The sequence below is a fragment of the Crinia signifera genome, chromosome 2 (assembly GCF_055691185.1).
Source record: "Crinia signifera chromosome 2, ASM5569118v1, whole genome shotgun sequence".
NCBI lineage: Eukaryota > Metazoa > Chordata > Amphibia > Anura > Myobatrachidae > Crinia > Crinia signifera.
Window position 1 is genome coordinate 348,534,543 of NC_139218.1, and position 15,535 is coordinate 348,550,077.

Here is a 15,535-nt window from a genome sequence, read left to right on the forward strand (position 1 = left end):
TTTTTTTACAACTTTACAATTCAACAGAATCCTCCGCTTGTGTCTACTGGTATGTACCACCTTAACAGATTACTGTATAAAACCAGATATAAAACAATGCTTTGCATTTAAAAAAAAAGTCCTCTTTGTTGAATGGTATTTCATGATAATCAGACAGCTGGAAGACCAAGAAGATTCCACACAGCTACCATCAATATAAGTCATATACTGTACTGTGTTGTGTTATTTTATTGACTGTTCTATATTTGACTTATCCCTTCTTCAGCTCAGATCTGTCTCACATTCTGGTATCTGTGCACCGATCATATGTTTACTGTCTATATATTATGTGGCACATTGACTAACTCGTACGTATTTCAGTAGACCGATTTCAAAGACTTATTTAATAGATTCAATACACGCAGAGTATCACATAGTTTATAACTAGCAATAGCTCCAACATTTTATTTATTTTGAGTCTTCCTTTTCTGAACATATCATGTTCTTAAAATTGGATTGTTATTTTTGTGTTAGCGTCTTGTTTTCTTTTCTTTTTGACGTTTTGAAGTTGCTCCTCCGTTCCCCTTATTTGTATCTGTGTCACACTCTAAAGAGAGTGAGACCAGTTATCAGCAACTTCTTATCTATATATTAGGGATAGCCATCGGTGCAGATGCCATCGATGGTTGTCATCGATGGCAATTCTGCACCCAGCCATCGATCGTAGTAAACTATTTGATGGATAACCATTGATAGTTTTAGCTATTGATGGTCATCCATTATATATGACTGAATGGCCCGTGACTCCGTGAGCCAATCAGAACTCGGAGTTGGGACTTCTGGGTGTCAGGAGGCAGAGCTATGCTCCGTGTCCCAATACCTTGAAAAAAACTAAAACCCAGAAACATTGGTTCTCCTTTGCCATCGATGTAGGGAAACCATCTGGTTTTCCAACATCGATGGCAAAAGTATTCGACATCGGCCATAAACCATCAATAATTTCAAATCATCAATGGTCATCCCTACTATATATTAGTAAAATGTGGAGAAGCACTATAGAGTGCACAAAAATCTGCCTGGGACAAGCTACACAGGGTCACCCTAACCCCATATATAATACTGATATTATTTGTTTTTGGGGCTAGCAGCAACTTAGCGGTTACACTTTAGCTATTTTATTTTGGGTCGAGGTTTAAACTTCAATGTGTTAAATGCCCCTTCAACAGCTTTCGGCAAATAGATTGGATATCGCTCTATCCTTTTGACGCCAGTGTTACTGCTGCAGCCTCTCCAGGACTGGCTGTAAATAGACATCCTGAAGACCTCCTCTGTGCTTCTTCGTGACGCTCGTAAAATCCAGTTTGAATGTAGAGTGTGATCTCTGCTACAGGTGGCCACTGGCAGAAGAGAAAACAAGACAAGACCATATCCAGGTTCATTCAACATATATACAAGAATTCACTGAATGAAAAATATTTCAGGTAATTTTAAAGTTATGACTTCAGATAATAGAGGAGATGTACCATGTACCGAAGCCTTTAAAGAGGGGATAACTGACAGATGGAGAAGTTGCCCATGGCAACCAATCAGCTCCTATATATCAATTTAAAGAATTTACTTGAGAAATGCTATTTAGAAGCTGATTGGTTGCCATTGTTAACATCTATACACACCATAATGGTCTACTTTTGAAAACTTGTTTTAGGGAGTTAATAGTTTTTTGTAGAATAGTAGAATTTTGCTCAGTGCCCCATTCAGGGGCCCTGTCCTGCTCCACCCAAAGGGCGTGTCTAGTTCCATATATGGAGAGATTGTGCAAATAGATTGTCAAAGAAGCATCTAGAAGCGTGGGTGTGTACTGCTACATCTGAGAGGAATCTTTTAAAATTACATATCCAAATGTAAATGAGCCCCAAAGCAGTTAGTGAGTTACTATACTTGGTAAAGAGCTGGGAAATGGTGCTGATGATTCAATGTAAATGTATCTATCTCTTATTCCTTTTTTACCCCCAAAAATATAACAGTATAATGTGAGCTACAGTAGGTAAAATGAGGGAGATTGCTAGACTAATGAGGGAGATTGGTGTTATTTCAGGGAGTCTTCTGCAGAATGCAGGAGGGTAGGCAACTATGACACACACTATTTTTTTCCCCATTATCTTTTAAAAATATTGGGTGAGATGCAGCACCATCAATATGGCAGTCTTACCCCCAATATGGAGTCCTGACTGCATTTACCATATGCATATACCATATTCTCTCCGCAATATTACCAGAGAGGGTTCCAATGACAACCCTTGCTATGTTACCCGCGGCTCGCACATGCCCAGAGGGACTCCAGGGTCATAAACACGGAAGCCTTCTAATCGCAAAGGAAACTCATATCGGTAAAGCTTTGTGCAAAACCTTTCAATTGTATCTTGTTGCAAGAATGCCTCATTTACATCAAGTGTTTTGCTTCTTGGTGTGATTCTACTACGCTGCAGCGCTTTCTTTAGGACTATAGATGTCACTGTTGCAAAAGCTTTACTATGGAAAGCATCTGACCTATATTTTAGGGGCATGTTGGCAGTTCTGACTGCAGGAATTAAAACAGCAATAATACTAAATGTAAGGTTGAATTGTCAATATAGGTGTGAAAATTGGCAAGCAAACGTTGTTATTCATCATAATGCCATCAATGGTTGCCATCGATGCCAATAGTGCTAACCATCGATAGTGCTAGACTATGCAATGGATGACCTTGATATCTTTTCATATTGATGGTCATCCATTTTGTTTGACTGATTGGCCTGTGGGCCAATCAAAACATGGGGGCTGGGCTTCGCGGGGTTTTCGGGGTCCTGGAAAAAAAAACACATCAGTTTTGCTGTGCCATCGATGGAGGGAAACCATCTGGTTCTCCCCCCATCGATGGCAAAAGTATTAAACATCGCCCATAAACCATCGATGATTTCGAATCGAATCATTGATGTGCATACACACTACCTTACAGTAAATATTAAATATAATCTTTTTTTACACATTTTTTATCTCAATTTATATTAAAAAAAATGTGAGCAGCATTTTTAGCGGATATTTTGCGCATCTCTCACAGATATTGGCACTGAAAGGGTTAAATCCCAAAACCACCAGTCCAGCCAACAAGAGGCAGCTGCCACTAACTATGAACCCCAGGAGTATATTTACTAGCACCTGTGTTATAAACGGTGAATACTGTATTACACAGCAATGTCTCTACATTGTTACATTTGGTGTAAACTAGGCTACAACATATTCTTACTGGAACACTTATGCTGGGTACACGCTTACCAATTCCCGCGGCTGCAGAAATAGTAAATTATATCGGTGGTGCCAGGCGAGAACAAAATAGTGCATACACACTGACCAATATCGTTCACAGTAATAATGCTATGGATGGTTTGAGGAGGGCCACAAACTGGTATACTACCTAGGGGCCCATGAGGTCTAAATCCGCCTGTGGGTCTGAATCATCCAAATTGTTCAAAAAATCATCTGGTCTAGTGTGTACCCAGCATAAGTTTTGCTCACTTTAAGTGTAGTCGCACACGTCATTTTGTAAAAACATAAAATTGTAGATTGGATGTCACTCTTTTTAAGGGTCTAAACAAATAGTATAAGTGTATTTTCTTTACTTAGTAATATTGGGATAAAATCACAAACCATCAAAGTCCACATCGGCATTCCTGAAATCACTTGTAGTCGTCCTTGTTCTTTTTTCTGTGTCCAGTTCTGCAATGACCGCGTCGAAATAAGCGATTGCATCTAAGATATCACAGTTGGGATGCGGTCTTACATTGTCCTTTGAAATCTGCACAAACAAATAGACATTGTCACACTTTGTTGATAGCTTGTCTCCTACATCTTTGTACATTGAGTTGTTTTTTTATAGTGTGGCGAGCGCGAAGCATGGCGAGCGGACACGGAATACATGTAACGTAATCCGCGTTCCCTCACGGGGCTCGCCACGCTTCGGGCTCGGTGGCTCGCTGCACTCGCCACACTATATAGAATAAACTCCACGCTGACGTATATAGTGGGGATATGAAAAGGTCAGAGGACGCGTTCTGCCACCGCTCGCCACGCTTCGGGATGGCGTGGATACTGGGGGGGGGGGGTGCCTCAATCTCATTGCATCTCATACAACTGTATAGTAAAGTAAATGGCATCACACCCTATACAATCACATGCGATTTTGCACTGCAATGCGAACACATGCGATGCGATCGCACCGCCCAGGGAGAAAAAAGAGCAGTGAATAAATTACATAGGAAAATCGCATCGCATCGAACGCAAAAACGGCATGTGATGCGATTTTCTTGCGCAGAATCGCTCACTAAGCTATTTGCTTAGTGGGCACCCTGCTAGGAAACAAGTACCCATAGCCCTTATCAAAACTTTCAGTTTTCTCAGTTTAGTGATGGTACTAGTTTCCTAGCCTGGCGCCCACGACTTTCAGTCATATGTTATCTTATGCATTGTATCACATCGCATGCCATATAGCCGCATGCAATGCGATGCGATTTAAGCACCCTAATGGGTGCTTACAATGTTAAATGCACCCCCATGTCACCCCCACTATCAATGCCAACCCGAAGCATGGCGAGCCCGCGAGGGGCAGCGGTACGCGTCCTCCGACCTTTTCATACCCCCACTATACACATCGACGTGGAGTTGATTTTATATAGTGTGGCGAGCCCGAAGTGTGGCGAGCGCACGCGTATTACTTTACATGTATTCCGCGTTCCCTCGCGGGGCTCGCTGCGCTCACCACGCTTTGGGCTCGCCACACTATCTAAAATCAACTCCACGCCGACGTGGATAGTGGGTATGAAAAGGTCGGAGGACGCGTACCGCCGCCCCTGCCGGGCTCGCTGCGCTCGCCACACTTCGGGCCTATATTACTTTTTAAACAGCCACCTGCCCCGCTATATTACTGATTAATCAGCTGCCCGCCCGCCTATATTACTGAAGTATCAGCCGCCCGCCTATATTACATACGGGGATGGCTGCTGCTGCTGCCGCAGGGGAGATGTGCATAAGACGCGCCCGCCAATCACTGCCGGCGCATCACCTCCACAGCCACTGTGATTGGCGGCCGCGTCTTCTGCACATCTCCCCTTGGATTCACCCCCAAAAAGGTTAATGTGATTATGTCTGATTCTCATAATCAGACATAATCACATTAACCTGTTTGGGGGTAACACCCCCCCTTCCTCCACACTGTCACTTTTTATGGTGTCTCTGCCCACATGTATATGTCACTGCCCATGTGTATAATGCCCACATGTATATGCCGCTGACAGTGTGTATAAGCCCACATGTATATGCCGCTGTCAGTGTGTATAATGCCCACATGTATATGCCGCTGCCCTGTGTATAATGCCCACATGTATATGCCGCTGCCCTGTGTATAATGCCCACGTGTATATGCCGATAATTGATAATTTTTATATGGCCCCCGAAGGGTTTTCAAATTTTCCAAATGGCCCTCGGTAGAAAAAAGGTTCCCCACCCCTACTGTAGACAGAGGGATGGGAGCATGGCCAGAGGGATGGGAGCATGGCCAGCTGCTCACAGAGCTGGCCAGCGTCCTTACATGCTCTCAAAGTTGGGAGTTATGACAAGGCCACCCCAGGCAAGGAGTATGTCACACTCCGCTGATACCAGGAGGGAGGGTGCTTGCAGTATGAGAAGCAGGGATCCTTGCTGACTCCTGTCTGCTGCTTTCCAGTCAGTATATGTGTGACATGGACACAGGCTCAGGGGAGTGTGCACAACCTGCTAATGTAGATGGATTGTTGCCATTGCCTTTACAGGCTGCCACAATGACACAGGAAAACAAGGATTCACAATGATGTCATTAAAATGACTATCCATAACCACCAGTTTGATCAGACACAATACTTCACGAGAACCCAGTTTGGCTAAAGTGCTCACACAAAACAAAAAGGGGGGGGGGAGGGTTGTGTGCCGGCAGCTGACTTTCTGGCAGCTTGGCTTTTGTTAGTTGAGTCTGGCTGCTTTATCTGTCAAATGAGCACGAGTCTTGGAGGACCTCCTTTTAGGCAAGTGTAGCCAACATAAGGGCACTGGCTAGGAGTTTCTTATGGCGGGCAGGGTTGGAGCAGCAGTTGGAGGATATAACCATAGAGCAGTGGTTCCTAAACTATATGCCATGGCACCCTGGGGTGCCTCGAGGCACTTGTAGGGGTGCCTTGGATTGGTGGTCTAGGTTTAATTAAATTTATTTATGGTCTATGTAACAGGCAACACCAGGGCTGGCGGCTCACAATCAGAACACATGAGGACAAACAAAAGTGAAACCTGTCCCTCATCACATACTTGAACCTAAGGATGAAATATAATATACAATTTACTCAGTAAATTTTTATTTTTTTCTAAATTTCACAATAAGAAACTTTTGGCCTAGGGGTGCCGTGAAATAAATTCTGATATTGTAGGGAGCAATGATTTAAAAATTTTTGGAAACCACTGCCATAGAGTGTCCCGGTTGCCAATCTGTCCAGTGTCAATGCACCAATGGCAGTGGATTCATGTGGTCTTTTGTGGGATCGTTTCTGGGGTCCATGTTTCTGGTGATGGCGGATGCCTATTCCAAATGGCCCTAAGTTCCAGTTGTTACAGTCGCTTCTACTACAGCTGCCAGAACAGGGATACCAGAGCAGTCAGTCAGTGATAATAGGCCTCAGTTTACCACTGACGAGTTTCAGATCTTCATGAAGACAAATGGAATACATCACATTACCTCCTCCCCAGCTACAACGGGGCTGGTTGAACATTTTGTACAATCCTTAAAAGCAAGCTCGCCCTGCCATGCGCACAGACAAGGGTACACTACAGCAACATGTTTCCAGTTTCCTGTTTGTATACAGGAACTCAGTTCATGCCAGAGCCAATCAAACCCCAGCTACAGTATGTTGTTCCTGGGTCCAGTAGTCAAAGGTGAACTATAGATTAAGTGCTATAGGGAAATGTCAAGTCTCGCAGCTTGGGCATGCTAACACTTGTGGAACTATAAGTAAGAGCTTGCCCTACCAGTAGTGCCAAAGTATGCTAGAGCTTGGGAACTACAAGCACCAGCACGCCCTGGAAGTGAAGGCCAGCTGGGATATGTAGTTGCACAATAGTACCTAAGAGAGAAAAAGAAACACAATCACTACAGAAAGAGTCTTTAAATTCAATTAAAATCTCCCCTAAAACCTTTGTTTATCTTTTGATTCAGTTCCTAAATCCACAGAGAATCTTCTGCAATAACAGAACAGTGTTACTTTCCTCTAGCAAAGCTGTGACCAGAATGAATGAAGGGGTCAGTATGGTTGTCACTTGCATCTGATTGTCTGATGGCGTGGGAACACTGCTGCTCTGATTGCCTATTCCTCTATGGACCCCTCAAGGTCAGCTAAGTTCATTCACTCTTGTTACTGCTCCAATCTAAGCCACTAATGTTGCTCTGTTATGTTTTATTATTATTTGTATTGCTAATGCCATTCAGCACAGGCTGGTTGTCTCTGAGGGAAGGTCCAATTGTTGTACTATGAGTCTGCTGTCTATAGGGATTTCAGCCTGATGCTGACCTGGTTGAGGCTAGTTTTACATGAATAGATTTGTGTCTTTTATAGTGTGTCTAGCCCATCCTGGTATAGTCTGGTGCCAGTTATCAGATGTTAGTCATGCTTAGGGGAACTGCATATGACACCCCTGTCCAAAGCCAGCCCGGTCCTCTAAGCCTGGTCTGGTCAGAGGAAATACTAGGCTAAACCAGGGAGACGCACATAATGGGGTCCCACTACCGTTACATAAGACAAGCTCCAAACCCAAGGCCTGAAATTACACAGGAAGTGGGGGCCACACAGGCCACACATTAGGGTCTCCTGTCAACTGTACACACACACACACACACACACACACTCTGAATATGTTAACCCTTTATTTACTATACAAAAGTGAAAATGTGTCCTTCTGTCTGTCTTTCTATACATATCCACAGTTTACAAACCAAGATTGTGGAATTTTACATACGAGTGTATGAAAACACGGCTGAGGGAACTTATAAAATAAAATTGGGTACTTTGTATTAGCAGGCCCAATTAGCAGGCGTACGCTAGCGTAGGGAAACCGCATTGCATGGCATGGGCCGTTTTAGTGCCGTGCGATGCAATTTTCCTATGTAATTTCTTCACTGCTCTCTTGGCCCCAGCGGATCGCATCACATCGCATGCGATCGCACCTCATGTAAAATCGCATGCAATCGCATTTTATAGGGTGCGATGCCATTAAATTACTATACACTTTTATGACATGCAATGAGGTTTTAGGCACCCCCCCCACTATCCACGCCACCCCGAAGCCTGGCGAGCGCTGCGTGCCCCATAAGGGGCGACGGAACGCGTCCTCCCGACCTTTTCATACCCCCACTATCCACGTCAGCATGGAGTTGACTTTATATAGTGTGACAAGCGCAGTGAGCCACCGATCTCGAAGTGTGGCGAGCGGCCGTGGGTACTTTACATGTATTACGTGTGCGCTCACCACGCTTTGAGCTCAGTGGCTCACTGTGCTCGCCACACTATATAAAATCAACACGCTGACGTGGATAGTGGGGGTATGAAAAGGTCAGGAGGACTCGTTCTGCCGCTGCTCGCCACGCTTCAGGGTGGCGTGGATAGTGGGGGGTGCCGAAATCTCATTGCATCTCATAGAAGTGTATAGTAAATTGAATGGCATCGCACCCTATAAAATCGCATGTGATTTTGTGTGCGGTGCGATCACATGCAATGCGATCAGCCGGGGCCAAGAGAGCAGTGAATAAATTACATAGGAAAATTGCATCGCACGACCCTAAAATGACCATGCGATGTGATTTTTTGTGGGCACCCTGCTAATACACAAGTACCAACAATTTAAATCAAAATGAATTACTGATAATTTTTAATTAATTAAAAAAACACAATTTTTGCTTTACACTCATTCCAATTACCAAGATCACTGATCACACCCACTGATACAACAGTTTACAAAGGAAGATCATGAAATTTTACATATGAGCGTATTAAAACACGGCCTAGGCAACTAAAAATATTCCAAATAAAAATGAATTACTGTTGATTTTTTATTAATTAAAAAACACAATTTTTGCTGTACACTTACTGTATATGTACAGTATGTTCCAGCATAACTCCGGAATGACTGTAGCAATTTAAACCAAACTTGGTACATACATGACTTCTGGGAACGAACACTCTAGGGGTAGCACACCCCCAGGGGTGGGACAGCAGCACAGAGTAAATCAGGAGACAGCATAACTGCGGAATGACATTATTTGAGGAAGCCGCTGAGCAGTAGGAGGCAGAGATTGCTTTCCTTTAGTACTAAGTTTCTGCACGTTGATCGGTGACCATTTTGTGGGCAGATACAGATATGGCAAGAGTGCTAACCAGACCAAGCCAGGAGCCGCAATTCAGCCATCACCACTGGGTGGCCACCTTTACCAACCAAATTTGCCTGAGGCCATTGACCACAAATGTCACTGCAACAAAGTGATAACTATATCATGTCATCTTTATTAACTCATAACCCTATGCTGCAATATTGCACTGTTCTATTTACTACCAAATTCATCACTAACCTATGTCGTTAAATGGGACTAATCATTTGCATTAACTAAATGACTAAACCTGCATTGCAAGGACTCTTATACCTAGTGGTGAAAGTGTGGTGGTACGGGGTGGTACGGCGTACCAATATAACATTTTGCGCCGGTACCCTGTACGGCCATAAAATCCCGGCACGCATGTCAGTGCGCATGCGCAGCTTTGCGCAGTGACATCATCAAGCCGAGGCACGGCGCAGGACGGGCGGCCTAGGCTTGCATGACAGTTAGGAGTTGATTGACTGGTGCGTTATCAATTCTACTTTATCTATATTTATCTCTTCACGAAGTTCATATGTTGGGATGTTTGCTTTGCTGTCTGCTACTCATACTGGTCAATCAGAGGCAATGAGTACAGGGATGACATTGCTATGGGGCCTAGACCACTAGTTCGTCCTGCCTCCATCCCTGTGGTCACATATGTGCCAGATAGTGAGGGCAGAAAATTACACTGTCTGTCAGAAAGATTCACACCCCCTAACAGATACTGCCAGTGAGCAATGTGGTAAGCAGGAGTCCACTAGAGGGAATTTAGCATACTACAATGTGGCATAATATAAGCTGAGGGCACTACAGTGCAGTATTATTATGGTCCATCCTGGGCCCCAGTGCAGTTACTCTGCAACATACCCGTATATACTCGAGTATAAGTCAACCCGAATATAAGCCGAGGCACCTAATTTTACAACAAAAAAACTGGGAAAACTCATTGACTCAAGCGGGACCCTCACTCGAGTATAAGCCGAGGAGGGCTTTTTCAGCATAAAATATATTCTGAAAAAGTAGGCTTATACTCGAGTATATATGGTAAATAGAATTTACATTTAACTACTCTAAACAATAAAATTCATACACACGTATATCTATAAATGTATGTAAATGTAAAAGAGAGCGCCACACATCTGGAGAATGTATGAATAAAAATAAATGGATACTTCTGAAGAAACCGCTATTCCTCTACAGCGGAGAAACGCGTCAAGGACTGTTTTCCAGCACATATCTCCAGTATATCTCCTACTCGGACTGCCTGCCCCTTCTAAACAACAGCCGGTACCTATTCCTAACTGCCGAACTCTGCCGTTACCTACTGCCTTCTAACAACCTCCGGAGCCGTTCACAGTATACCTGCATTCCATCACAGGTTCGTGCCACTCGCTCCCGGCTCAAACATCTACAGCGGCCAGCCGGCTCTATGCCGACCGCTGTGCGGGTGTAGCTTGAGCAGCCCCTGACACTCGTGTTTAATATCTCTTGGCTGCCGTGAGGATTGGACTCATTCAGTATTACCGCTGTTCATTTATTTCCCTATTAAAAATCTGAGGATTGCTTATTACCTCACGTCAGGTGGGCTAAACCACTATTTCACCTGCTTTTCCAATTTACGGGATCCCTAAAGAACTGCCCATCTTACACTATGCCCTTTGAGTATTCACAGACTCCATTTACTCATTAATTAAAAAGGTGGTACCACTCCGGAGCTAATACAGCATGAGAATATTAATTGCTATCAATTTATTAAGGAGATGATATGTTTTAGAATGAATTGTAGCTAATTAATATATCCATTTATTTGTATTCATAAATTCTCCAGATGGGTGGCGCTCTTTTTTACATTGACAAACATTTATAGATATACGTCTGTATGAATTTTATTGTTTAGAGTAGTTAAATGTAAATTCCATTTCCATATCGCACCTGATTGTTTTGCAGTTACTCTGCAACATACTTGTCTACTCTCCCGGAAGTTGCAGGAGGCTCCCTATTTTTGGTAAAGCCTGCGGAAAAACAGGTAGATGTCCCGCATCCTATCTACAGCCTAGAGAAGTGAATCACGTCATTTTAGACCTGCTCCCTCCCCGTAGATGTACAAATTGCTGCATTTTTGTGAGGGGGCGGGGCTTGATAATGTCACATATGGCTCTGCACATTGGTCATAGCACCACATATGTCTGGACACATTAGGTCAGTGCTATTTTTCAGCAGAAACCACCAGGAACTCAGTTCCTGAACCTCTAATTAAATATGACATCAGGAACTGAAAATGTACTTTTCATAAGATAAGTTTTATTTTAAAGTCACCTGTGAGTGCCTTTGTTTCTAAATACAATATATACATCTATTTCTCCCTCCCTCTCTCTATTATATATGTTTTGTTTTGTTTTTTATTGATCCACCCCCAGACCTGGAGTTCCTGAACCTATTTTTCCAGAAAAATAGTACTGCATTAGTTTATTTGGGTGTACACACGGGCTGACCTGGCGGACATCGATACCAATTCGATATCAACAGCCGCTGGGACCCTGACAGGCATCAGCCAGGAGGGAGGCAGCTGCTTTCAATCTAGGAGATCAGGATCAAATCGCGCATCGGAATCAAATCTGCATTAAATGCAGCTAACACTGTGTGATTCAGTGTCATTTGATCTGGATTAATGAACATACAGATGGAGCGCCTGTCAGCCAGCCTGCGGGATCACCAGATGTCCTGAGTTGGCGCAGGCTGGCGGACATGAGCTCCATCTGATGGGGAGGCGTGAGCATCTCACATTCTCTTGCGTCCCTATCAGCAAGGTGGGAGGGAGCAGTTTCCCTGCCCGTCTCCGCTTCAGGGAGACAGACAGGGAGTAGGGCTGCGGGGGGAGATGTGGGGGAGTGGAGTGGGGCTGCGGGGAGCCGGCGGAGAGCTCTGACAGAACGGGGCACGCGAGCATCTAGTGCATGTGCACTCCCTTCTGTTGAAAAGTGGCAGTTGGCGTGGGGCGGCGATTGGCGATTCTATTACCAGGAGCAGCTCCATTGAGAGCTGCTCCATCTTCATGGCAAGGTAGGGCACCACAAAGCGCTGAGGGAAACGGGAGTCTGGAGCTTTAACATTATAGTAAACAAACACTTAGGGGTCCAGGGCTGGATTGGGCCCAGTAATGTAAAAGTACAATAGTTGCATGATTTTGTGTGGAAAAATATAAACACAATTTAATATTTATGATTTATGGCTGTGTATTGCACAACTGCTTTTGGGTTCCTGGGCAATGCATGTGAGGTGGCAGTTGCACAGAGATGGTCGATTCTATGGGTGTGTTACGGGAGTGTTGCGGGTGTGTCAGAGTGAAGTGGCTGTATACACAGAAGCTTAATCGCTTACATTCTTGGAAAACCTGCAGCTACAGTTCCATAGGGCTATTGGAAGTTTTGATGGTGCGATTAATGGTAGTGCCAAAAGACACACTAAGTGGTATCACAGCATCTGAAGACACACAAAGTGGGTGTCCCAGTCCTTGCACAGTCAGATGCACACTTGTAGACCAGAGGAGGGGCTTATACTAGCATTAGCATATAGCCACCGATATGACTACTTCAAAAGGACAGACGCTAATTGGTTGCTATGGTCAACTTTCTCTCTTGTGAAGGTTTGATTCATATGATACAGCTAACACATACTGTACACCTTATCAAACACAGTCACATCTAGCACCTGCCTATTGAGTATTCCTCAGAAAGGTACAATGAACAAAAATACAATTACCTGCCATAAAGTTGCAATAAAGCACTAAAGATTTGCTGTGATCATAACAAAGAACCAATTATTTATCCGTACAGTATCAGACCCGTTCTACACATGTGCGTTTGGGTCCTGCAACAACGGATGCAGGACAGTGTGAGAAGGGTTCGCGATGGCCTCCATTTGTCATCATTGCAGGGGTGGGAAAAGGCCATTATCTCCCTCAGTGGACAGAGATTTTCTGGTCTCTAGGTACGACTTGCAGCAGCCAGCTGGTGCGACCCCATGGGTCACACAGTCAGCCAATTGTGTCAGCAGTGATAGCTCATCCAGCCACATCTGAATGAGTCAGTCTGCTTACAGTAAGTGATGTCACTAGGCTACATTCTAACTCCACCCATAGATTTAGGCCCCTCCTCTTTATAAAGATAATGGAACAATTTTTAAAAACTACTACAATACATGTGACCAGAGAAGAAGGAACCAAGATGAATTTATATTCTTTAGAGGCATGTTCAGAACAGGCTTTTTATAACATTCTTTAATGATATTTAATTTTATACAACTTCAATCCTACATATAATTCATATTTACTGTAAAAAAAACCCCACAAAATTCATAAATTAAATATAAATTTGAAATTTTTGGACATAGCCGTCTCTTACCTTGCAATCACCGGTCTCATGTGTTGGTGTTACTTTTCCAGCTCTGGAAGACTTGGTGGATATTGGAGAGTATTCGGAGACTCCAGTCATACACCTCAAGTTATGGAGACTGCTCAGGTACTTTTTTCTGAGCGCTAAGAGATCCTGGAGGTATTGGAGAAAATCCTGAGTCTTGGCAAACATCCACGCTGAGTCGTCATCTTTGTAATGGCATCCTGACCCCTCAATATTTGTGGTGCTTTTGAATTTCTTTAATGAGCCAGTCTGTCTTCCACCTCCAACCACAAACATAGAGGTGCTGCGGACCAATCGTACTGGCGAGAGCGTGCCATCGTAAGATGCGTTACCTTCTAGAAGATCGCGACTGCAGGAATTCGGGTGAAAGGCTGAATGGATTTTTCTTAGCATGTTTTTTTTATTTTTTCAAAACTCTGCTGTATAATTCCAATATGCATCTAAGCTACTGTCTTCCAGGCAACCCAACCTATTTGAGGAACCGCAAGCAGACATCATAGGTTGGTGCATGAAGAAGACTGGCACTTGTGACCTTTGTGATCGGTCCACCCATGAACTTCTTGTTCTCAAGCAGAGAAAATGCAATTCTACATCAATATTATCATACAGATTGTTACCTAATAAAAATTGCTTCTTCGTTCCACATCCTTTAAGTGCACTGCAGAGTTAGCCGGCCCAGACACAAAGACTCATCGCTGATACAGTCTCCAACAAAGCATCTCAAGTGTTCCTCTCCATGGTGACAGGGAAGCACATGGGGATCTGGTGTCCGATTATTGTTAAGAAAATGGAGGAGTCAGATAACCAGATGCAATGAACACGGTATACAGGATCGTCTGGAAGACATTCATTGCATTAGCTAATTTATTAGATACAGTTATTTCTATCCCATGGAGAGTTTGGAATATGAGTAGGCGTCTGTAAGAACTACCAACAAAATGTAATAGTTTAATATGTCATGTTAAGTGTGGCATTTATCTTCAATGTATTTAAGAAGGAGGATATTGTTTATATATTATTGTTTTTCTCAACCTTAGTAGTGTGACTATACATCTGCTAACATGTTAATGAATGCAAGTACACAAAAATTGGTTAAATAAAAGCCAATTGTAATGTTCCCATGACCTAAAATCCATTCCACAGCATGTCAGCTGGTTTTTGTTCACCCATATTGCCTTTAGAATGACATGACCAAATGTGCTAAATAATAATAGAAAATACAGAGAGGTCGGGTTGTTTTAGATATTTGTAATGAAAGAAACTAATACAGGTACAAAGGGCCTTATTCTGCTTGGTGCGGTGGGACCGTACGCGGTCGGATCAGGTTTTTTTTTCATCTGCGCATGCATAGCTTTCGCAATGCGCAGGTGCGGCGACCTCACACCGCTCATGGACGGGTCTCTCCGTGCGAAAAAACCTGTCCGTAAACTGGGTGTAAACATGGGCGTACACAGGGGTGTACACCAAAAATGTACGGTGCTACAACCGCTCGATCAGCGAACGCAACGTGCATTTTGGCCCAAAAACAGGCGGACGCCAAAAATAGCTTCAAACCACCCCTAGAGATACCGTATGAGAGTGGATGCCTGGGTCTGCTAATTAATGCTGATTACTACTCACACCAGAAAATGCAGGGGCTAGGCTGGTGTAAAAGGGGCCAGCCCGGGAATGTACCTGCATGATC

General features: G+C 43.7%; 1 protein-coding gene across 1 annotated transcript; it reads right to left on the bottom strand.

Annotated features, from left to right (window-relative positions):
• Positions 1-1,003: 1,003 nt before the first annotated feature.
• On the bottom strand, positions 1,004-14,666 carry C2H13orf42 (chromosome 2 C13orf42 homolog). The gene is made up of 3 exons (XM_083171303.1): positions 13,837-14,666; positions 3,664-3,811; positions 1,004-1,376 (listed from the first exon to the last, which is right to left on the bottom strand). The coding sequence occupies exons 1-3, from the start codon at positions 14,242-14,244 to the stop codon at positions 1,150-1,152; spliced, it is 783 nt and encodes a 260-aa protein (XP_083027429.1). The 5' UTR covers positions 14,245-14,666; the 3' UTR covers positions 1,004-1,149.
• Between the last annotated feature and the right edge of the window lie 869 nt (positions 14,667-15,535).